The 24,203-nt window shown below is 45.0% G+C and overlaps 3 protein-coding genes across 7 annotated transcripts in view; 1 reads left to right on the top strand and 2 right to left on the bottom strand.

Annotated features, from left to right (window-relative positions):
* LOC126576276 (peroxisome biogenesis factor 2) overlaps window positions 1–24,203 on the top strand; it is a 170,745-nt gene that overhangs the window by 106,441 nt on the left and 40,101 nt on the right. The window lies entirely within an intron of this gene.
* LOC126579320 (transient receptor potential cation channel protein painless-like) lies at window positions 62–8,347 on the bottom strand. Its single transcript, XM_050242803.1, has 6 exons — window positions 8,248–8,347; window positions 7,998–8,186; window positions 5,605–7,618; window positions 5,409–5,536; window positions 5,237–5,337; window positions 62–569 (listed from the first exon to the last, which is right to left on the bottom strand). Exons 1-6 carry the CDS (start codon window positions 8,293–8,295, stop codon window positions 62–64), a joined length of 2,988 nt encoding a protein of 995 aa, XP_050098760.1. The 5' UTR covers window positions 8,296–8,347.
* The window catches only part of LOC126576221 (nostrin), a 46,414-nt gene continuing 31,489 nt past the window's right edge, over window positions 9,279–24,203 (bottom strand). For 2 of the 5 annotated variants that reach the window (XM_050237409.1, XM_050237410.1), the window contains 6 exons: window positions 13,007–13,449; window positions 11,090–11,699; window positions 10,895–11,005; window positions 10,566–10,805; window positions 10,163–10,265; window positions 9,279–10,097 (listed from right to left, as the gene is read on the bottom strand). In XM_050237409.1, coding sequence (XP_050093366.1) covers window positions 9,736–10,097; window positions 10,163–10,265; window positions 10,566–10,805; window positions 10,895–11,005; window positions 11,090–11,699; window positions 13,007–13,449 — 1,869 coding nt within the window. In that variant the 3' untranslated portion in view covers window positions 9,279–9,735. Of the gene's footprint in view, window positions 10,098–10,162; window positions 10,266–10,565; window positions 10,806–10,894; window positions 11,006–11,089; window positions 11,700–13,006; window positions 13,450–18,558; window positions 20,548–22,723; window positions 22,872–23,604; window positions 23,647–24,203 lie in introns of those variants that run through there. The other 3 variants (XM_050237405.1, XM_050237407.1, XM_050237406.1) reach the window with 3 other exon arrangements.

Genomic DNA, 24,203 nt, shown 5'->3' with positions numbered 1-24,203 from the left:
ATAACACCTTTTGAGGATGTAGAATCTATTTAGTACCACGCACAACATGAGTAAGATCGAGTTACACAGAGCTTGGTGGTTTTTCTTGTGCAAATTTATCCTTAATCGAATCGACAAGTCCATGAAGCTCATTGCGAAGTGTAGCAATATGGTTCATCAATTCTTCTTGCTGCTGTGCAAGCCTGGTCAGCTTATCCTCAACTGGATCAATGGTTTTTCGGCGTTGTTTCATAATGTTTAGCATATATTTTACAATTCTTTCGTCCTTTTTCAATGACATAAATCGATAGTTTTTGTTATCTCGGGGAATAGTATGATTTTCAAACCGTTCTGAATCGGTGTCTTCCGCGTTATTTCCAGATCGTTCTGCCTCACAGTTTTCATAGATGTTCGAGAAATTTGTCTGCTTGGGATGATTGGTAGACTTGAAGACCATCAACCAAACCCCATAGGATAACTCCTTTGAATATTTGCTTCTCTTCCAGCCGAAGCAAATGATAGGTTTTACATCCATTTTAGAAAACATGCTGAATCTGTTGAAGCAACGCAGCATCGATAGGCGGTCAGTTCTAAAACAGGAAAGAAATAGTTTAACAGGAAAGAAATAGTAACATCAGCAGTGGCTTTGAAACACAGGATTAGAGTATTCAGTAGCAACCAAACATACATATTTTGCAGAAATGTTGGAAATACCAAGGCGGTTTCAAGCTTGTATATCACAGACACACGTTGCGCAAGTCCAATTAGCTCCGATTCTGCTTTGATAGCCTGCACAATGGAGGACAATTGTTATTAATTTTAGCAAAACTGGAAACTATTCAATTAGAAGAATCTATTACCGCTATATCACTGATCGCCAAACCATTGATCAGGTTCGCAAGAACAATCGGAACGAAAAACACAAATATTACAAGTATGATGTATGGTATAACACCCGTAAGTGGCATGTCTGATACGTTCAGTTCTCCTGTAAAAAGGGAAAAATAACAGACACAACATTAGACAGAAAACACATATGTTGGGTTGTTGATTGATTGTATTATTTCCATGTATTACTACTTACCTGTTAGCATAACGATTGTCTTTACAATCGATAAAGGAAAACTCTCGAACCTATCGAACGAGTTCGTCACCTCGTCCCCGTTTTTGTTCTGTATCTTCAGCTTTAGAATATCTATCGATTGCTTAAGAGACTTCAGAATTTCAGTTATATTTTCGCCACCATAAGGGTCTGGAATCTCGGTGAAAGTCTCTTGTTGCTCGTTACTCTGCGTGTTATTGCCTATTGAATTGGGCTTTTGAAACAAAGCGTAGAAGCTGGCGGCAAACGTTAACAAAATGATCGCGTAAAGCAAAATGCACTCGTAGAAATTTTTAGAAACCGTTTTCAGCATAACCATGTGCGTTGATAAGGATAATATTGGAAGCGATCCCACCAGCAAGGTTAAATTGAGGGCCGGTAATATTGCTATCAATGCCGGCACTGCAGTTTGTCCATCGTTGATATAATCCAAATACAATACGTATGCAGCACCAGCGATTAAAGCGATTTCAAGATAATTTTCCAAGGAGCGTATGTATTCCTTTACATTAAAACAGATCTGAATCAGTTCTCTCAATGCCATACAAATGAGTAGTACAATTAATGATATGTATGTTACTGAATACCAAACGTTTGATGTATCATCACGTCCGTAGAACAGCGTCACGTAGAGCATAAATAATGCAGAAAACACTGCACACAGCAATAGATTTGCGTAGAAGAAATATTTAAGTTTTCTCCATTTCTGCAACAGTACGGATTGTATCACTGGATGCTGTAAAAGATGTCTTTTGTCAAATGAACTCGCTAGGCTTAAAATTACACGCAATTCATCGTGGCATTTGGGTTTCCACCTTATGGGATCATTCCAACTGTAAAAGTTGCTTTCATTCTCTGTCTTGGACTTTTTCTTTCGGGGCCTTACAATTTTTGATAAATCCATGTCAAAGTAATGTTTGTTTTCTATGCGATCCTGGTAGTAAGAAGTCACGCGAGAATCCAGATATTTTTCCAGTACAATTGTGTCTATCGCAATAATTAGCGATTGATCGATAATGTTCGTGGCGTACAGCGGGGCCCCTTTGGAAAGAAGTAGTTCTTGAGCATGAATAACCTTGAAATTAGCAGCACACTGCAGTGCTGTCATTTCCGTATCTTGGGTCTTTGCATCGATATAGATTCGCTTGTCTTGTAGCAACAAATGCATGCATTTAAAAAAAGGACAAACACTTTTATCTACTGCCCTATCCATGTGCTGTATCAGCTGTATCAGCATAGTTTTGTCGTATTTTGAAGACAAATACATATCGATAGAGGATAGTAGGCTATCCTGGTACATCGCTCCAGATACTGGCTCCGAAGTGGTGTTTAGACACCACTCGAGCACCTTTACGTTTCCAATGTCGCAGCACATGTGTAGTACACAGGAAAGCAGCCTAACTATGCAATTAGCATCCATTATCTGTTCGTTTTTCCAGAAGGGCTCGAGTAGCAAAGCGATAGCCTTCAGCTTACTTTTCAAGGCAGCCTTTTGTAGCAAATTCTCATAAGGTGATATACATACGTTTGTGAGGGGTATATCAACGGAAATGCGCGAAGAAATATCGCATCCACGGACTACACCCTCGTTATTCGGGTTCTCTAATTTCTGTTTTGCTCTGAACTTCCGGCAGGCTTCTAGAAATTCTAACTCCGAATCGTTCATTAATATTGTCTCCAGATCAGAAATCGATATCGAATCCGATTCCGTTATTCTCGTAGGAATTACAACATCAGGGAAATGTTTCTGGATGACATCCCGTATCAATTCATTGTTTGTAACCGACATTTTTATATCGACATCGACGTAATGGTGTGCGAAACAATACTCTAGGATAGGTTTTCGCCAGCTATCATTTCCAGACACCAGAATCGCGATGGGAGATTTTTCATCCGGGTCACTTGTGTTAATATCAGCGCCTTGTTCCAACAACACCTTAATGCATTCGAACACATTCTCCCAATTTTCTGCTGTCAGCATCTCAAACAGCATTAATAACGCAGTACATCCGTTAAACTTTTGATCGATTAGTAAGCGGTGGCTTTTGACCAGCTCTTGCAGGTTATGAACATCACAGGTTTCTACTGCCAGATGGATGGGATACTTATTGGTGATTGGATTGAACTGGAACGAAAAAACATTTCACATGATATCAATGAGCGCTACTTAAAAAAATAAAAACTCGTGCATAAAATCATAATTTAGGATGCACATGTTTTTGCTTAAAGCACATGACTATATATATGAATATAACATAAGCGATCATACTTGATGATCGATTGTGGCCAGTTTGAAATATTTATGAAATATATTTTATCACGAGTAGTCTATACTTACAGTTGCAGCGTGAGCGCCATGCTTAAGGCACGCCTCGATAAATTTCGCCATTCCTTTCATTGTCAAACAATGTTCAAAGGTAGAAGTATCATACCCTGTTTCTTCTTTTCTTGTTCTTTCATTTACGTCCGCTCCTTTGGCAAGGGCTTGTATAAATGCCTCAAGATTTTTTCTTTTAACACTACAATACATATCTTCCTGTAACAGTAAAACAAATTATCAATAAAAATTTTCACGGGACTACTCGGAATTGAAGGAATGAAAATGTCTGCCCGAGCTGTTTTCTCTATACCTGTGCACGGTTAATCGAGCAACGATATTCTCGCTGATTCATATTTACGTCGCCGCTTGAAAAGCCTTGATCATGTAGAACGTTCTAGCTCTTCACTGAAACCAATCGACGATCACAATCAGAAGACCTCTACAACACGACTGCCGGCTGTTCAAAACCTCACGGAATCGACCCATCTTTCCTACGAACTCCTTGGTGTTATGTCATTTCAGCTGACCTTTTTTTTCAAATTATCTATATAATCTGATAACGAACACCGATAAGAATGGGGTACACACGATAGGATCAACTCTTCTTTCGAGCTCTCACAAGCTTCAGCATAAATCTGCTTATTTTTTCCTCGTCGTTCTTGAACAAAATGTTTCTCTCCATTTCTCTTCACTAAGAGGCTGTCCCCATTGACCTTCCAGGCGAAGCAGAGCTGGTCATCTAATAAATAGAGGATAAGACCAATCTCGATAGTTTGCTAAGAATGTTGTTCGTCTTTTTCTTCAGTGTGCTTAGAATTTTTACACCGATTCTTTCGGTTTAGAAATGCAAATTTACACAACCAATCAATTCAACGATAACTTCAACTACTCACCCGATTCTGAATGAAAGACCGAAGAATTTGGCGCACGCATCATGAATGAACCAACTTGAAGCTATCGCTAGTACCGTATTCAGTCCAGTTCAATGGATATTTTTGGAAACTGATAAGTCACGGCTTATCAGTTATAGTTCAGCTACAAACACTCGCGCATGACAGCGGTTGAAAATTTGTTAGAACAGCATTTAAACTAGGTATGGGAAAGTACAATTAGGAAAAAAAAAGGTGGTTTTAGGTGAAAGATCGTGGAATAAAATATGCCTCTGGATAAGCAACAGTGCATGCAAATTAAACAAGTGTTCATACATGATTTATGATTCCGAATTTCAAATAACATCTTTAAGGTATGCTCAGTTTATTTCATGCCACAATATCAGTTACATAGAGCATGGTAATTTTTCTTGTGTAAATTTATCCTTAATCGAATCGACAAGTCCATGAAGCTCATTGCGAAGTGTAGCAATATGCTCCATCAATTCTTCTTGCTGCTGTGCAAGCCTGGCCAGCTTATCCTCAACCGGATCAACGATTTTTCGGCGTGGATCCACTATCTTTAACATATATTTTACAGTTCTGTCGTCCATTTGCAATGGAATCCTTCGATAGTTATCGTCATCAAGCAGAATGAATTGATTTTCAGACCATTCCGTATCGTTGTTTTCCTCGTCATTTTCAAATCGATAACTGGCAGGCTTGGAGATCATCAACCAAGCCCCATAGGATAACGCCTTTGAATACTTGCTTCTCTTCCAGCCGATGCAAATGTTTGGTTTTACATCCATTTTGGAAAACAATTTGTTGAATTTGTTGAAGCAATGCAGCATCGACAGGCGGTCAGTTCTAAAACAGGAAAGAAATAGTTTGAGACACAGTAATATAACATCAGCAGTGGCTTTGAAACACAGGGTTAGAGTATTCAGTAGCAACCAAACATACATATTTTGCAGAAATGTTGGAAATACCAAGGCGGTTTCAAGCTTGTGGATTACAGTCACACGTTGTACAAGGCCAATTATCTCCGATTCCGCTTTGATGGCCTGCAGAAAAGGGGAAAATTGTTATTAATTTGAGCAAAACTGGAAACTATCCAATTAGAAGAATCTATTACCGCTATATCACTGATCGCCAAACCATTGATCAGGTTCGCAAGAACAATCGGAACGAAAAACACAAATATTACAAGTATGATGTATGGTATAACACCCGTAAGTGGCATGTCTGATACGTTCAGTTCTCCTGTAAAGGGAAAACAGGAAGCATACTTGTGAGAATGTCTATTGATTATTGTTTTTCTATGTACTTACCTGTTAGCATAACGATTGTCTTTACAATCGATAAAGGAAAATTCTCAAACGTATCGAACGACTGTTCTTCATCGTCATTCAATGTGGTTTTCGTCACCTCATCCCCGGTTTTGTTCTGTATCTTCATGTTTAGAATATCTATTGATTCCTTAAGAGACTTCAGAATTTCGGTTATATTTTCGCCAACGGTCTCTTGTTGTTCGATGCCCTGTGTTACATTGCCTTTTGAATTGGTTTCTCGAAACAATGTGTAGAAGCTTGCTGCAAACGTTACCAAAATGATCGCGTATAGCAAAAAGCACTCAAAGAAATTTTTAGAAACCGTTTTCAGCATAACCATGTGGGTTGATAAGGATAATATTGGAAGCGATCCCACCAGCAGAGTTAGATTGAGGGCAGGTAATATTGCAATCAATGCTGGTACTGCAGTTTGTCCATCGTTGATATAATCCAAATACAATACGTATGCAGCACCAGCGATTAAAGCGATTTCAAGATAATTTTCCCAGGATCGTATGTATTCTTTCGCATTAAGACAACATTGAAGCAGTTCTCTCAATGCCATACAAATGATTAGTACAATTAATGATATGTATGTTGCTGAATACCAAACGTTTGACGAATCATCACGTCCGTAGAACAGCGTCACGTAGAGCATAAATAATGCAGTAAACACTGCACACAGCAATAGATTTGCGTAGAAGAAATATTTAAGTTTACTCCACTTCTGCAACAGTATAATTAGTATCATTGGATGCAGTAAAAGATGTTTCTTATCGAGTGACTGAGACAGTCTTAGGATAGGTAGCATTTCAATAAACATTTGGCTTGTTGCTTGACCGGGGATTTCTTTCGACGGCTTCACAAAATTTGATAAATCCATCTTAATTTGGTACGACTTGTCGCCCAGACACCAGTACTGAGGAATTACGCAAGAGTCCAGATGATTTTCCAGTACGATCGGATCCATCTCACTGATTGGCATCTCTTCTAACAAGTCCATAACGCCTAGCGTGGCACCTTTGGTGAGAAGCAGCTCTTGAACATGAACAATTTTGTGCTTAGCTGCATAGTGCAGTGCTGTTGCTTCAAAAAAACCTCTCTTTCTATCGATATCGATCCGACCATCGTTGAGCAACAGCTTCAAACATTTGAAAAAAGGACAAACACTCGCGTCTAAGGCCGGATCCATCTGCTCTATCAGCAATGAGAGCAAAGTCATTTTGTCAGCAGGACTCAAAATATCCTCGATCCTATCAATCAAATCATCAGGAAATAGTGTTCCAGTTACAGCTTTGGATGTATAGTTCAGACACCATTCGAGCACCAGAGCGTTTCCAGTCTCACAGCTTCGGTGGAGTACCCATGATAGCGTCTTAACAGCGTCGGATAAGGATCCACTGACTAAGGAGGGTTCGAGCAGCACATTGATAGCCTTCAGCTTTTTTGATGCTACTGCCGAATATAGCAATTCCTCCAAGCCGTCATCAGGTATCACTTGTGTGGTCCTAAACTTCCGATACAACTCCAGAAATTCAATTTCCGACAAAGACAGTAGCGCTACGCTCAGATATTCAAGCGATATATTTTTTGATTCCTTTTTTTCCACAGGAATGGCGACATCAGGGAAATGGTTCTGGATGACATCCCGTATCAATTCATTGTTTGTAGCTGACATTTTGATATCCACATCGACGTAATGGTGTGCGAAACAATACTCTAGGATAGGTTTTCGCCAGCTATCATTTCCAGACACCAGAATCGCGATAGGAGATTTTTCATCCGGGTCACTTGTGTTAATATCGGCGCCTTGTTCCAACAACACCTTAATGCATTCGAACACATTCTCCCAATTTTCTGCTGTCAGCATCTCAAAAAGCATTAATAATGCAGTACATCCGTTAAACTTTTGATCGATTAGTAAGAGGTGGCTTTTGACCAGCTCTTGCAGGTTATGAACATCACAGGTTTCTACTGCCAGATGGATGGGATACTTCTTGTTGATTGGATTGAACTGGAACGGAAAATCAACTAGCATGGAATAAATTCCACTGTTATGCTACTACATGAAGTGATTTTAATGCATTCGAAGTGTGCAAATATTTAGAAAAAGTCAGCGTTACATCTACATCTACACACGATTTCGAATAACCACGATCACGCAGCAAACCACTACATCAAGAACATCGTACTGAACGGAGTCAAGCTGATAGCATGTTTAGAACAATGCGTGAGCCCTCGTGAAACTCAGCATGTTGTGAATGTTTACAACAAGTTGTGATTGAAACGAAACCAACACCACGCCATGCATCAGAGCGAGTCCAACTTCGCCAAGGCCTATCACTGCTTTGTGTTTAGAGAAATTATTCTGATTGAAACCCAACGATACGTACACTTGCCACGTGAGCGCCATGCTCAAGGCATGTTCTAATGAAGATCGCCATTCCTTCCTGCTTCAAACACTCTTCAAAGCCGGAACTCTGTTCCTCTGTTTCATCTCTTTCATTTACGACAGCTCCTCGACCAAGGGCTAGTACGAACTGCTCGTAATTCTTCAAGCTGATAGCACTCCTCAAATCATTCTGAAACAATCAAGCAAATCAACAGAAAAAAGCTTTGCTTTCGGCGTTGGTTTCTCCATACTTGTGCGATGCTGTGGTTTGTCAAATAGCGATGATCTTGCTGGCCCATATTTGTTGTAAGTAACTTGTAAAGATTTGATAACGGTTTCGCCTAACACAAATCGCGACGATCACAACAGAAAGACCTCTAGAGCACGTCTACCGGAGTGATCATGCGAGCCGGATGTATTTATATCTTTTTGCATCAGTTCACTGTTCATTGCGGCTTCCAGCCTCCAGCTATCGTTCGTTTTCCGAGCGTAAATCGACGTTCCGTTGTTCAACCAACGTAGTACAGTATTACACTGAGACAAACCTTCGTCCGACACGATGCCAGAGGGTTTTCATACACAATGCTAGCTAGATAATCAACACACAGACTCCCATCGCTTGCAGGCTGCATACACACTAATGATCTTTCACGAACACCGTTTTTCCGCGGTGTTTTCCGACATATACACATTCTACTGCTTCATTCGCTGTTGGTCGGCGTCAAATACTACGTTAACGCGAGGGCCGAAGCAATGTTCTATGATAATGTCTACATGGAAACAGTGTTTTCGGTAGTTTTAGGAAGGAATATTCAACGGTATTAGATACTTTTCCTCTTATCTTCCTGTGATCTCTTTTGTTCACCAGGTCTGTTCGATGTTCCAGTCTTTCTAATCATTGCCACCATCGCGATTTGAACTACGATCATGTGATTCTCGGTTTTTCACCAAAAAAGAGAGAATGCATGCAAGGCAGTGTGCTTACACTCTCATCGTATTTTCCCATACCGGGAATCGAACCCCGACCTTCTAGATATCCTAAGCACTAGGCAATATGGAGGCGCCTCGAGTGATGGAGGCGCCTGAAATGATGGAGGCGCCTCAAGGGATGGAGGCGCCACATTTCGATAGCAGGGAAAATGCCCAAAAACCATGCTGTCCCATTTGCGTTGCACCTCAAGATACGTTGTTGTTGTCCAATCATATGTAGAATTGAATTCATTGAATGTGCCATGTACCTACCCTTTTTATCAGTAAATTTAATTCCAGTTCAAGCGCTTAGTTCATGGTTTAAATACACAAATATCTTTATTCTTTCGCTTTCTACAATAACAGGTTTTCCAAAACAAAAACATCTTTCGCTCGACGACATCGTAACAGTTAGTCTGATATTACACAACCACGCGGCCACTTATGTACAGGCTGCAATCATCCATCCACGCCATCGCCATTCACTTCAATATACACTTTGGGGTAAGAGTTACGAGCTGCCACGACAAATACGTCCTCGATCTCACATATGAACACTTATTCCGTTTTGGTCTCTAGGTTTGTGCGCAGCAGTCCCATGGATTTAGCTTCCGGTCGCTTTTCGAGAATTTCAAGAGATTACAACCGACGGTGCACGGCAGCAGACTCCACGGCCACTATTTCACTTCTATGTACAGCACACACCGGCAGAGCAGAGATGCATGATGATCCTGGTACTCTTCGTATGGTACAGAGTCGTCCCGAACCGGTCACGGTATCTCCTCGACGTAGGTCGCCGGAAAGATGCCAATCTGGCCCCGCAGTGCACCGAGCCACCAGCCATCTTCCTGCTTGATGTGCACCTCCAGTATGTCGCCGGGCTGTAGCTCCAGCTCGTCGTAAAGCTTTGGTGTGTAGTTAAATAGTGCCCGGCAGCGGCCAAGAATGACGGTTGGCACTGATGCTGCCGTTCCATTGGTGGTCCCGACCGTGTCCGTGCTGTGATCGGTCCCATTTAGACCACCGTTGATCACTACCGTCGTCGTGTGGCCACCACCACCGTTGTGCTCGTGATGTTGCTTCGGTGCCACCGAGCACCGATCCTCGTCTTCGTCTTGTGATGAAAATTCATCTGGAATGGAACAACAGGATTCGTTAGCAGGAAGGTAACGAGAGCCGAACGGATGATGAACCTACCAAAGTCTGAGTCCGGCTGGTTGGACACTCCATCAGCCACGCCGCGATCCCACGCCGGACTGTTTTCATCATGGAGCGTCGATTTGCCTGCCTTGCTGATGGTCTGTTGGTGAAGTAGAAAGGAAATCGGTTGAAAATCATCTACTTCTATTATAAAATGATCATATTTTTGGTAACGAATTGGGAAAAAAGGGAAAATGACATCAAAAGTAAATAAAAAAACGGATCAGTTATCATGAACAAGCTTTAAAGGTACATCTGTGTCCATTTGATTTTAGAAAAATGCCTTGCTAATCATGTACTGCCTTAAACTGAATGGCAACTTATACAGGTTACATCCTTTACTTGCATTAAACTCAAACACTTATCTGCTAAGCCCTAAGGGCGGGGCACCAGAACTTACATAATGCTCTTGACTGTCAACATTGGTGGTGCCATTGTTTCGGGCGTACTTGTGCACAATCTGCTTGATAAGTGTATCATTCTTAATGTCCAAACAGTTTGTCGCTGGCGATTCCGTTTCGTCATCGCACGCCACGGTACCGTTGCTTTGTGCGGTTCCCGTTTCATCGTCCTGTTCGTGCTTTAACCAAAGCGGCACCTTCAACACGCTCGTCTGCAGTCCCGTCCGATCACGTGTTATCTGGAGAGGAGATGATGTAAGACACATGATTTTGTTTCGTCCAGAACAAACGTGAGAACGCTCGCTTGTGGGATCGCCGGCATACGAACCTGAATGTGCTGGGCAAGGGGATGGCTCGAGCGTGGTTTATGGTCCAGCTCTAGGAGTGCCGATTGTAGCTTATACCGTGCACCCTCTAAATACGTGAGCATTGATCTTATCTGCAAAATACACACAAGTCCACAAACATTAATAAAACGTTCGTTAGCATAATCACTCGATAGTTACTCCTCCAGCGGACTTACGTGGTACAGCTTGTCGGCAATGTTCTGGTTGCTTTCGCCAGTTTTGTCGAGCGTTTGGGAGAAACCCTTCAGCCCGTTGCGTGATCGTCGCTCCCGGTCCAGATCTTGGCGGATCAGTTGCAACAGTTTGACCAGCGATTGCTTGCGGCGCTCCCGGTTCATCGCGAGCGTCGTATGTTCGCAGTAGAAATCCGGTAACAGCTGCTCGCTTGGGCCTTCCGTGGCACGGCGTATGTTCTTCAGAACGTCCAGATCCTTGGCCACACTGCACAGTGCCACCTGGGGCGCGAACCGATCGATCGTTTTCGTTAGTAGCGGGCTCATTTCAGCCGACAGCTTAAGGTAGTCCGAGACGTAGGTTTTGAACTGGTTCAACCGTTGACTTTCGAGTGTCTGAAGCATCGAGGAACCGCGCAGGACCGACATTTCCCAATCGACGCGGGCACGTTCCGCCCGGATGCAGAGCGTGTAGTATTCGACGTCCGCCTTCTTCACTGCCTCTTCTGCCTTTTTCCGTTTGGTTTCCAGCTTGGTGCTGTCTTTCTCCGATACTTTGGCGTCTTTTTCGTTCGCCTTGTGTAGCAAACCGATCGAGGGCGTTCGTTGGAGTCTGGGAGGGAGTGGAATTAAAAAAAATATTATTAATCTATCATGTCTATGGTTTAAAACTTTTTAGTCGTTCGAAGCAAGTTAATTTAAATAGCATCATAGTCCAAGGCTCTTTTGATTAGTATTCAACAATTTACTAAGGTATCTATTCCCCTAGGACGATAACGTTTAGCTCGAGACGAATACATACTTTATGGAGTTTATTTGGATCCTATTACATTGCCATTGCACATTGTGATTTAAGGAGGGGCTTCGGTAATTTCTTACCAAAACAAGGGTCATTTTTGATGATTTTTTGTGAAGTAACTATTCAACTTTATTCTTTGAAGTGTACGTCATATTAAACAGCAACTTTTGAATAATATTTGGTTCTATTTTGGGGAAGGTTGATTAAAAAATTCATCCATGACAACAAATTTCGGGTGGTGCGTCTGCGAAAACATACTTTTTACGGTGCCCATCGTAGCTGCGTGATGGGTCATCAGATAAATACAAATGGATACTTGTTTGAAAGATTATAAATTTATCCAGGTATTGCCGTTGAGTTTTTGTTGAATTTCCTATTTTTCGATTTTTGGCAGATTTTTAAATTTGAAAAAGTTATGCTTTTTGTCATTTTGCCTAAAAACACGATTTTTAAAGATTTGTTTAAAAAATTGTCTCAATAATTTTCATGAAATCTCGACGGAGCTACCTGGAAAAAAGTTTACAAATTATGTGTTAAAAATTTCAAATCAATCGGTCCAGTGAAACGCTCTTCAAAGTAGCGAGCTGCATGGAGCCTTGTATGAAACGCGGATTTAAAAAATCTGTAACTTGGTCAGTTTTGCTTCGATTGATGCAAAAAAATGACACAATGATCTTAAAAGGATCAGCATTCTGGGAAAAATGTTAAAAATAGGAGTCAAAAAACAAAATTAAATACCGAAGCTCTCCCTTAAATAAGCTCCGTTATGATCTAATTGGTTCAGTCGATAGTTATCGCCGTAAGGGAATAGACACCTAAGCGTCATTTCCATGAGTTATTAAACAAATGTTCCAATATTTCAATCAATAGCTATTGCACTTTGTAAGTATGATCGCTAATATTTAGACGATCTCAGTTTAATGATTTAAATGCACATCGCATTCATTTCAAATCATCATAAAAGGGTTGCATTGTAACGTAGCAGTTATTGCCATCAAATCAAATGATGGCATCAAATAATAATCAAATAATACTTCTTAATCAAAACACCATTATCAGTCCATAACAATCACAACCCCCCTTAAAATAATGTGCCCCAGTTGTGCAACACGGATACTCACTTCACATCCAGCATCGCATCCTGCAGTTTCTCGTTTTCCCGGGCCGCACCGTGCGAGTTCTTCTTCGCCTTCACCTCCGCCGTCCGCCACTCGGCCAGGATGCGCGCCGACTTGTCCACATTGGTTTCGATCGTTTTCCGTGCCTTGTGCTGATTGTCGATGACCGTCTTCAGCGGTTTCACGATCTCCTCCGCCAGCGAGTTGGAGAACTGACGGTGCACCTCACTGCGACCCTCGAGTTCCGTTGAAACGGCACGCCACGAATCGGCGATCGTACCCGGTAGATCACGGCATGCTTTGTTCAGCTTGTTGGCGATCTTTGAGAGTGATTTGGCGTACAGCTGCTCGAGCTCACTTCGCTCGTGCAAGATGGCGACCAGATCCTTCCCGAAGTCACCGCCCTGCTTCACGTAGCGACGAACTTCCTCGAACCCATTTTGACCCTAGATGTGAGAAAGGTGTGAGAAAGAGATAATGAAGAAAGGAGGAGCGTTAGTTTCGATGAGAAGCACAACGATTGCAGCAAGCGGGAGGGACATATTGTTCCTGATTGGCCCCAAAACTGGGTCAGTGTCCATTGTTGCGTATTGCACAACACTGGCCTCTACGGCACTGTGCAAACCATGCACTTATAGCGATGATTGAGCGCTTTCGAAGCTCGTTCCTAGTGGTTCAGTGTTATGTAACACTGCACGGCGTTGCGGACTCCATTTGACGCCAACATATACGTGACAAGCGGCAGCAGTCGACAATAAATCGAGCATCAGCACGGTATGATCGGCCTCATGATGAGGGAATTATTAACAACAGACAAGGCAAAGAGAAAGAGAGAGAGACGGTGAGGGAGCTCCCGTGGACGACGATCGACGTTCATTGCGCTCTTCCTGACGCCTGAAACAAGTTCCATTTGGAGCTCCCCTTTTTCTATATGCACCGCAAACCAGGTCCGATGACCAATTGTACATTTTTCCTCTCCATTAATAAACGTTTCCGGTTGTGATTGTGGCCTACGAATGCGGAACCCTTGTCTGGTCTTTGCTTTCGTTGCAGTGGCCACGTGTGAGGTTATGATGACATTTAATAAGCTGCTAGCCAGCCAGCCAGAGATGGTGGTAAGTAGCGGTAGTGTCTATCTAATCATCTCCAAAAACCAGAAATCAACATCGTTGGACAAGTCTTCTTTTAAAACGAGGAAACGATAAACCATACAGCTAGCAAGTTGCGGGAGTCCGTTCGAATCTTACGGACACCGAGAGGATCCGGTTTGTTTTATTTATGTTTTGTGGCATCTCAAAAAGCATGGCACCACTATCTGACGGACAACATTTTATCCTCCCCGCCAAGCGAATTCTGCAATCGGAAACATGCTTTTAGCGGCCACAAGTTTTGCTTCCGATCGCGCTTTTTTATCACCCAACAAGACGCGATGCTCGATAGCAACCGTGGGTCCCGCGGGAAAGCGTTTACCGCATAAATTTTTACAAAGCACGTGCGCCAAAGATGGATTGTACGGTTGTTGCGTGTGCCTCGTATTGATTGTAAAGGTGCAGTGTGGACGTGCGTGTCAATGCAGAGCAATAAATAAAGAAAAAGAAATCTCCGCTCGAAGGGTTGTAGGAAAAAAGGCGGGTTTTCGAACTTCCTCCTGACCTGCACTTCCGAACGGGTTAACGGGTGAGGAAACACGCACCATCAAGCCATTCCAGCTCGGTTTCAGAAGCACGATCACCGTCTCAATCACAGCTCGATGACAGCGCTCGGTCTCGAGTAATTAATGATTGTGGATCTGGAGCCTGCTCGAGTGGAGCTAGACACAGTAGAGTGCGGCCAGCGAGTGAAGAGTGGACGAGCCGCTAATTAGTGCTTCCGGTGTTGAAGGTGTGGCACTGCAGGCGCGCGCTCTTTGGAAATCGAATGGAGAAAAATGTTTGCGCCAATCCATCATGTTTATGTTGCATTTGCTTTTTAGAATTGGAAAAATATGCCCTCCCATGCTTTCATGGTGCTGTGACGATGGATGCCATATAACTGTCGTTGTGTCAATTTGCTAACGAAGCTTAGACGAGGCTGTAAACGGAAGGGCTGTTTCTACTCGAGAGGTAGCTAAAGGTACTGTGGTGCTCCTAAGACTTGGTAATGCTTCAGCTTACGACATCATTAGTGAGGAATTCGATTTCGTTTTCAACGAGCTCTGCGATCAACTTGAATTATCTGACAAAGGTTTTGGAATTTTGCACAAACGTTTCCCTTGAAAGATTAAATAATCTACGCCAAGATCCTCATCACAGTTCATCAGAAGTCTCTCGGCAGCATTTAAAATTAACAGTCGAATAAAACATAACGGAGTTTGTGCAACAGAACTACACTACAGCTCATAAAAGTAATGGCAAAGTACCGCACCAACCGGTTCTGCAGCATGCAAGAATAACAGTTCTGATCAAGATTCTGGTGGATCGAATCACCAACAATCATTATTGTGTTCTTCCCGAAGCTGCACCGATGAGCATCGGCTTGGTAATTTATTTAAATCCCACAAACCATTAACGCATCTCGCAGGTTGTTGCCAGATAAAAGTGATAATCGTTTCTTTACCCTTTGGGCCTCGATGCTGCACGCACTGGCCGTAGTAATCGCTGCATCGTTCACTTGCTCAGTGAAAGCACCTGCGGCGCGAGGATCGCAAACAGCAGGAAAAAGCAACACCGAACGACTTTCAATGCCGTTCAAGGTAAGGTCGTTACCGGTGTGTTCGTGTCCTACTAAAGCAATGCTGCATCATTACCAACAGGGACAGTCGCGGCATGTGTGTATTTTGGGCACAATTTCCACGACGGGAGGCGCTCATTTATCCGCGCCCCTTCTGCAGGTTTATTAATAAATGCATCCAACGTGCGAAATTCTGGCGCAGCAACTGTTCCACGCTGGTGAGACTGGCGATACGATGCTCTTCTCGCTTTGTAGACCAACCACGCCGCATGTTTATGGCCTTGATTTACTCGCGCTCCCGGTTCCCAGTCGCGATAGTCGCGAGAACTGGCTCGCCGGACTCGTGGATCGAAAGTAGTCAACCAGACGACCGACCGCTTCTCGCGGCGACAACTTTCTTGCTTCTTGCGGAACTGGTCCACGGCAGGCAGACGGCAAATTGGCTCGGGTTTCAAGGACGCAAGCGCGTGCATGTCTGATGTCGTTTGCGACACAGTTTTTTGTGCGCAAATGTGGGAATGATATGCGCCGGGATGCGTAGCAAAGACACCAAATGTCACCTGTTGTTGTCTGGCGAGTTGTAAATACGGATGAATATTCATTAGGCCACCAGTTCCAGGTTTCTTTGTGGTATCATAAGATTCAAAGCACCCAGTTTTAATCTTGTCCATTGGTTTTTTTTTTCATTCTCTTCAATTCGATAACGATATCCCAAAAACAAGCATCGAAACGAGCTAGCCGATTTGGAAAGCTCTGGTGACACATTTAGCGTTCCGAGTTGGTTCACTTTCATGATGGCGAGTGGCACAAAACAAAAAGGGAAACTAGTTTTTCTACCCGTTACCGGCACCGTCATCATTAAATCTAAACCAGCGATCGTGGCTCGCGATCGCGAAAGAAGGCGAGCTGGCGAGTGTAGTTCGCCGACAAAAGATGATCACGCGATGATGTCCGAGGCTCCGGCATCGGCGCGATTTGTTGGTACAGCGGGGGTGTGCGAAATTTGTGGACAAATCATCATCATCACGGCACGGAATCGACGGCAAACTTCCAAACGAAATCGACCCATTATTGCGCCGCGAAATGCTTGCACCTTTCGTGTAGCGGCCACCGCCACCGAGACACAATCACAGCAGGCGGTGGTGAAGCAGAACGACGCCATCGCGCCTTTACAACATCGAGCATCGAGCTCGTCAACCCCAGAAGACGATTAATCATTGCTACGTTAGGGAAATGTCGGCGTGTTGTGTCCACGTAATAAATTCGCGTTCCCTGTCCCCTCCGAAGGGGAAAACAATTGACCATCTCGGTGGAGGCCAGCCCCGGGCACGAGACAATCGAGTTTGATGAAAGCGAACCTAACGCCATCTTCCATATTTTCTTTCCTTGTACATTTTTTTTTGTTTTCTTTATCTCAATATTATGCTACCTGACGCAAACGCCCATTTATCACCGTGTTCCATTTACCGGGAACCCGATGCTCTCGTTATCAACCGTTTGCGTAAATGCGGTGCGCTTTAATGGAAACACGAAATTGCAGGTTTATCTTAAGCTTTGCACGCGATGCAGTGCACGCGAAACACGATGAAGGAGAGCGTTTGTCGCATTATGTCACCAGCTTCATTAGATGGTTTGTTGTTTTCAAACGCTTCATTGTGCATTCCTGGGGAGCATTTGGTTTAATTGGGTTTCTCATTTAACTACGAAAACCATAAAAATAAAGGAATGCTCATTTTTAGAAAGGGGTGATTTACAAGAGATCGTTTGTTGAAACGAGGATTTAATAGGAAGCAAATCAGAAATGCTGTAAATAACATTTCTCTGAATAACACTAATGCACAGCACACTACGAATTCTCTTGTGAGGTGAAAATTTTCACACCATCTTCGGCATACATCCGATAAATGAAGACCAAAGCAAGCGCTGTACTTGTCACCCGTACTTGTTAGCCTTTGATGCTTTTATCGCAAAACATCTTGACGTTATCATACCTCAACTATCATGCCGACAACAAGTGTTTACAAAAAGCGGCCGTATCTGGAGAAGTTAACTTAATCTTTAAAATGAACAAACACTAATGTGTGGATGCGTCACAATGCTTATCGAGATGGAGTTTAAGGTCACAAACGCTATGTTTTAATTGTATCTACATGATATCATGTTACAAAAGTAACTAAAGGTAAAAATAAAGTACAATTAACCAACTAATTCTCTAAAGAAACACAAGCTAGTTCATAAGCATAAAATATCATAAATGAATGGTTTCTTTGGCCTTAAATTCATAGAAATTAGTCATTAAAAAGATTGCGTGTATGGCCATATGAGTTGTATGTTGTAGAATAATAGAAACAATGGATTTGTTTTACTTATATCATATGAAAATGATTTGCAAGGAGTTTTCGAGAGCGTAGTACTGTTTCTCTTATGAATGAAAAAGGAGGAAACAGATTTAACCTTGAACAGCAGTTCCATGATTTCCTATCACAAACATAAGACAGAAGAGCTTTTCACTATCGACAAACAACGCATAACGTGACCACCAGATACCGAGCATCTGACACTGTTGCACGTCCCACCCTCGGAAAAGGGAGGAACGCGTTTTAATTAACTAGAGCCCAATCAATGCTTATCGGTTTTGTACCCACTTCAAATCACAGCTGACACCGCTGAGCTCCATCGTTGGGCCCTACTATCAGCTTTAAACCCTAACTCCCCCCGCTTTATCTGCTATCTTTTTATCAACATGCGTGCATGTGTGCACGCTCCAGCAAACAAACATAAAACAACGGATCGATAACAGCACATCGAACAAGCGGAAACGGTAACCGCCAACGGTCTCAATTTACCTCAAGAATTTCCGCGTTGGCACTCTTCCGGCGGATCGTTTTGCTGCGATCCTCGGAGCGATCCTCGGACGTTCTGGAACGCTCGTGGCGCTCGCCTCCTCCACCGCTCGACTCCGAAACCGTCGCCATCGTCTGCTCATGGTCCACGCTGGTGCGCCCGGAACTCTGGTCACTGATCGTCGTCGTCGTGAGGTCACTGTTCTGACGCTTGACCGCTTTGGCACTTGGGTCCGCCGCTGGCTCACTGCCAACCCGCTGCAGGGCCGCATGCTTGTGCACCACCTCCCGTATGCGGCCCTGCTCTTCACCGATCCAGCTCTTAAATCCGCTCCACTTTTTCGTAATCTTTGCCTTCCGTCGCTCAAAATCAAGCAAGTGCTTCCCACTCGATACGCTCCGGTTCTTCATCAGCGTCAACCGACGCTCGGAAGGGTGCAGTTGCTGCCGATGCTCACAGTACTCGTCACTGTCCGGTAGCGTCGCGATCGGTAGCCCGGAATCACCGTCACCGAGTGTACTGATCGCTTCGTTGATTTGGCGCGTCAACTCGTTCAGCTCTTCCATCGAAACCACCAGCTGGCCACCGGAACCGGTCGCATCGGCCAGGCTCTGGAAGCTGGCGGATTTCATATCGAACTCTTCCTCTTGTGTCGATTGATCCGACGCAACGCTACTCCGGCGGGCAGTTGGGAAGCTTCGATCAAGGCTACTCGGCACATCGTACCGGTCCGGGCTTGGCAGGTTCTGGTAGAGGTTATGCACCTCTCCGCCATCATCGGTGGCACTCACCAGCGACAGATTGATCTCGTTCAGCACATGGTGCGACCGGGTCAGATCATACTGAGACTCACCGTGCAGCTTCCGGATCCCGTCCGATCGTGTACTGCGCGGAAAATCGTAGATACTCTCGACGGCCGGACTGTTTGGAACGGAGGCCGAGGTACATCTGGCCCCGCTACCATTCACCACTCGTACCACCGTTTGTATCACCGTTGGCTGAACACTGGCAGCCCCCGGAGACGAGTGGCAAGTAGTGACCGGTGCGGACAGATTGAGGGACGGTGCCTTCACCAACGCCAACCGCTGCTGATCACGGTACAGATCACGGTGCAGATTGTGGGCCGACTTGGAACGGTTCTTCTCCAGCATTCGTGCCAAATTCGTACCACCTTCCTGTTCCCTGTGTTCCCGAAGCTCCTGCTGAACGTTCTCGTTCCGAAATGCGGCACAATTGTTGTTCCGTTCGGGCAGAAAGGTGAACTTTATGTCACCAAAGTTTGGCAACGAACTGTTCGCATCCACGTACACGTCACTGTCGCCCGAGGTGGACGGTGTCGCGACGGAACGTCCTCGCCCCGTCCCGGATATCGGTCCCGGTGGTGGTCTCGGTAGAGGCAGTTGCTCGATCGACGAGTCCGTATCGAAGTCGAACTTCATCGTCTTGGAGATCAGCACCGGTGCACCGATCTCCGGTCGAAAATCGTCCGAACGGTTACCGCACATATCGTAGCTATCGGACAGCGGTTCCGCCACACCGCCCTTACGGCCCGGATTTTTACGCAAAAACCGTGCTCCGATCACGCCCGAGTAGCGCTTCGTGATCTTGTCGAACAGATTGGTGGAGGAGCCGGAGTGATGGTGGCGTTTGCCGCCATCGAAGGTGGACGCCACCTGCTGCACGTCATAGTTCCGTTTCATCATCTTCACCGAACGAGAGGATTGATCTTTTACGGGGGGTGGGGAGAGGATTAGGGGTCCTTGATTGATTTCACTTTAATCCACCGACCACTGACGGTCTGGTGGGGTGTCACTGCTGATTGTATTCGCTTTTCGTCGACATCATCTTCTTCTGTGTTGTCTGTCGCACACAAGCACACACGCGCGGTCGATGTTGTCGTGTCGGTGTTTTTGATTTTCCAAATTTTCCTTTTTCACTTTGCTGCACTGGTTCGTCCAGTCGGTTTGTCCACCATGGCACACGCGTTGTTTCTTTTTTTTTTTTAGAGAGAGAGAGAGAAACGGGGGGAATAAGATTCGAGTTTTATCATTTCGTTTCACTTTTATCAGTCAACCGTATATTTAATTTTCTGTTTTCTTCGTTGACTCGAGTCGAATAGAGACCACAGCACAGCAGCATCAGCGGCAGCAGCCATATTGGAGCACAGGTTATAACCGATTCGTGGTCCGTGGATTGAGAAATCCAATCCGACGTAGCATGCCCTATTATCAAAGGATGCCTTGCCAATAGCATTAGGTACGCGTGATCGACAACGAGCAACCGAACCGTAACCACTGACTGATAGAAGCGCAACCTCACCAACCACAGTTCAAGGGTGATCTGTGATAAAACCGGACCGTGGCCGGAAGTGGAATGTGCGCAACGATGCCACAACCAACCAACGCCCCCTCCGAGGGACTGATTTATCGACAAATTGGCGAAATAAATGATCTCTGACCATCTGAATTCGGAACTCCCCCCCACGAAAACACTGCAGACTTTCGGCCAATAAACGGGTGGAACTGTTGAACGATTACGTGACGAGACGACGGAACAAACTGACTGCACGGCGACGTACGAAAGAAAGCAAAATTGATCCAAAAAACAAAGCGTTCGCAACAATCTTATCGTGCCCGTGATGATGGTTCGCGCGAATAGGCAACGAAAGTAAAACGGATTACCGCTTTCCGCGGATATGGCGCCAATATGAATTGCATTAATTCTGTTTGATAAAGATCTACTGTTGCCGGGGTGGAGGAGGTGGCAGAAGAAATAGTGTTTAGGTTTTGCTGCCGCTCCGGCAGGAGGTTTCGTCTTCATTTCATCATCAACTGCCTTTGCGGCTCTCACTTTCGTTCGGTTACTTCGTTTACTAGTTTTGCAGGCATTGCAACTGCCTTAGCGCAGCTTAGTTTCGTCACAGAATTACCTATTGAAGCCTGTAGCTTAAATAATGGCCGATTGACAATGGCACTAGGAATACATTGTAAAAGAAGCTACTGTGCATCGTAAACCAAATAAATGATAGGATGCGATTGAATTTGTTGCAAATATTCTTCATTTACCGGAAGATCTTGCCAGCATTGCTCGATGAGGATCTATGCCAAAAGGCAATTAAAGTTTGTCTCGATGTTTGGAAGCGACTCGCCAAGCCAAGCTTACAAATTGTTGCAAGCGATGGAAATGACTCAAAACTAATGAATTTCGAATCCTTCACATCCAACGTTGCTTTTACACCAGTTGCTGTAGTCACCTTCATTACATTCCCGCGAATCTTCTAACCAATGCCGGTGAAAGGCACAAGAGCATCCAACAAATAGGAGTATGGAAACCTATTTCCAGATTTTTCCAAATCACCTTGACTCAACCAAAAATCGACACAAATCTGGCGCAAAGAACTCGTAAAAAACATGGGAATCATAAAATTGTGTACACAACCTTCACGTGGCGCATCGGCCGCCCACACGGAGCGCACAAAACCACACGGAGCGAAACTGCCGAGAACTGAAAGGGACGGTCCGAGGACCCGTCCAAAAAAAAAAAAGGCTAATTACTTTATGACACCCCCGACAAAACACCAATAGATCGTTATCGTATCAAAAAAAAAAAAAACACCGAAAGACAAACAACCGATTGCCACATGGGACCCGCGCCACCAATTAGCAGTGCTGTCCATGTCCGCCGGCGGCCCAGGTTTATGAGAGTTTCCACAGCCATGGGAGAACAATCTGTCAATATCTGTACAGTGAACCGGTGCTACTAACCCTCCCCTAAGCGGGTTAGAACCGTGAGAGATCCGCCGCCACCGCACGACAATTGCGATCATAAATAACAGCCGAAAGACGCGGTGTGGTACGCGTGATCATCCGAGAGGTCAGTCTGTGCGCAGGCCTCGCGAAGGTCTTACGAAAATATCACGCCGTCGACGATGTGTCCGGTTGGCGGTTGGCCTCTAGGGGGTGGCACCGTTGACGACGACACGGAAAACGCTGAGATCGGTTATTTTTGGCCAACCAGACGGGAGAGCAACGATCGCCTACGCACCCCGTGCTCCCCCTGGTTTCTTCTTTTCCCTTTCAACCGCGGCAAATTCCTCGGTTACTCGGTACGCCACTGCGATGATCCTTGGAACACTAGCTCCCCTTAAGCTTGACATTGGTGGACAACCTGGTAGGGAGTGTGTCATCGTCACTGCAACCGCTGGAGCATCTGCCGTTGCACCTCGCTCTGGTGCAGGTAGGTCCGGAGTAGGTTAAAGCACAGCACACAGTACGTGAACGTCTCGAACGCTAGGCAGAGCAGGACGTGAATGATCTCGAGCTGATAACCCATTTTCACAGTGACCGGCGGGCGGGGGGGGGTTTCAGGAAAAGTCACACACCACGGAACGCACGCCAGACACGGCCACTGGGATACTACTAAGCGACCGTTCGTTCCTTGGCCTCTATTCTCGTAGAGTGCGCTCGCTGCCTCTCTCTCTCTCTCTCTTTATCTCTCGCATGAGAAGAGTCTCTTACGCAGCATCTTGGCGTTGTCTGGGAGTTCTAAAGGGCCGCTTAACGGCCCACTGTTCGGTCATTGGCATGGTGCTGCGCTGGTTCTAGAGGAAACGGAGCACATGTGTGGCCAACGGAGCGTGAGAGCTGCTTGAGCTCGGCCCCGAGATCCGGATCCACACCACGAATCGCGTCGAACAGCAGGAGATCATCATCCATCCGCCGAACGGTAGAATTGTCTCAAGATGCTGGCATGTCTACGGGGTGGCATTAGCATAAGAGGCACCCCCGGGCAGCGCTCCTCCTGTTGCGTTATGCGCCTCTTGGGTTTCGAGAGACCTGTTCAAAACGGAACCCAAAACCTGGCGAGTCTTTGTTTTTGGGGAGACCGAGGATTGGAACGCAATCAACGCATCCATGCTATTGCTTCCATCATCTTCAGAATTATTATGCTTTGGCGTCACTGACCAGAATCTCAAGCCACCCCCCCCCCCCCCCTCCCAAAAAGAAAAACCAGTCGAAAGTCGAGGGTCCCTTGGTTCGTCGGTTTACCTTCTGCCCGGCATTCGGCTCACTGGCGCTCCTGTGAAAGTGCTGCATCGGTGGGAAGGTGCACGGGAGAAGAGAACGAAAAACAAGAGGAAATGTGAGAAATGAGATTCATTCATTTAGGTTTTCCTTCTTTTAAAAGGGAGAAGGAGGAGGGCCGCTCATCTTTCATCACCACCACCACCACAAGCAGCAACAGGAAGAGAAGATTGTACAAGTGGCGTGCGATCAAGCGAGTGCGAAGAACCTTCTGCACAGTGCTAAGATTGGCTTTTCGGGTCCTTCACTTCAAGTCTTGTGATCGCGACTCTAATCACACAGAATGCGCGAGTCATGGCAAAGAAATTAACGGAAAAAACGGCACCCCAGTGAAGGTTTCGGTGCTTCGGTGATTGATGTGCCCCGATGACAAATCCTCCACCGGGAGAACACGGAGCTTAGCCACCTTTTAGCTCCCTTATCGTGTTGTGTCACGTTGTCACGAACTGCATTCGGTGTGCTGCTCGCGATCGATCAATGTTTTCGGTTGTTTTCGGGCGTTCCGCTGTTGCTGTCTCTCGATCGTTTTGCTCCAATAATCCGGTTTACTCCGTCATCCCACC

The sequence above is a fragment of the Anopheles aquasalis genome, chromosome 3 (genome assembly GCF_943734665.1).
Source record: "Anopheles aquasalis chromosome 3, idAnoAquaMG_Q_19, whole genome shotgun sequence".
Taxonomy (NCBI): domain Eukaryota; kingdom Metazoa; phylum Arthropoda; class Insecta; order Diptera; family Culicidae; genus Anopheles; species Anopheles aquasalis.
Note: the sequence above shows the minus strand (reverse complement) of the source record. Positions and strands in the feature narration are given on the sequence as shown.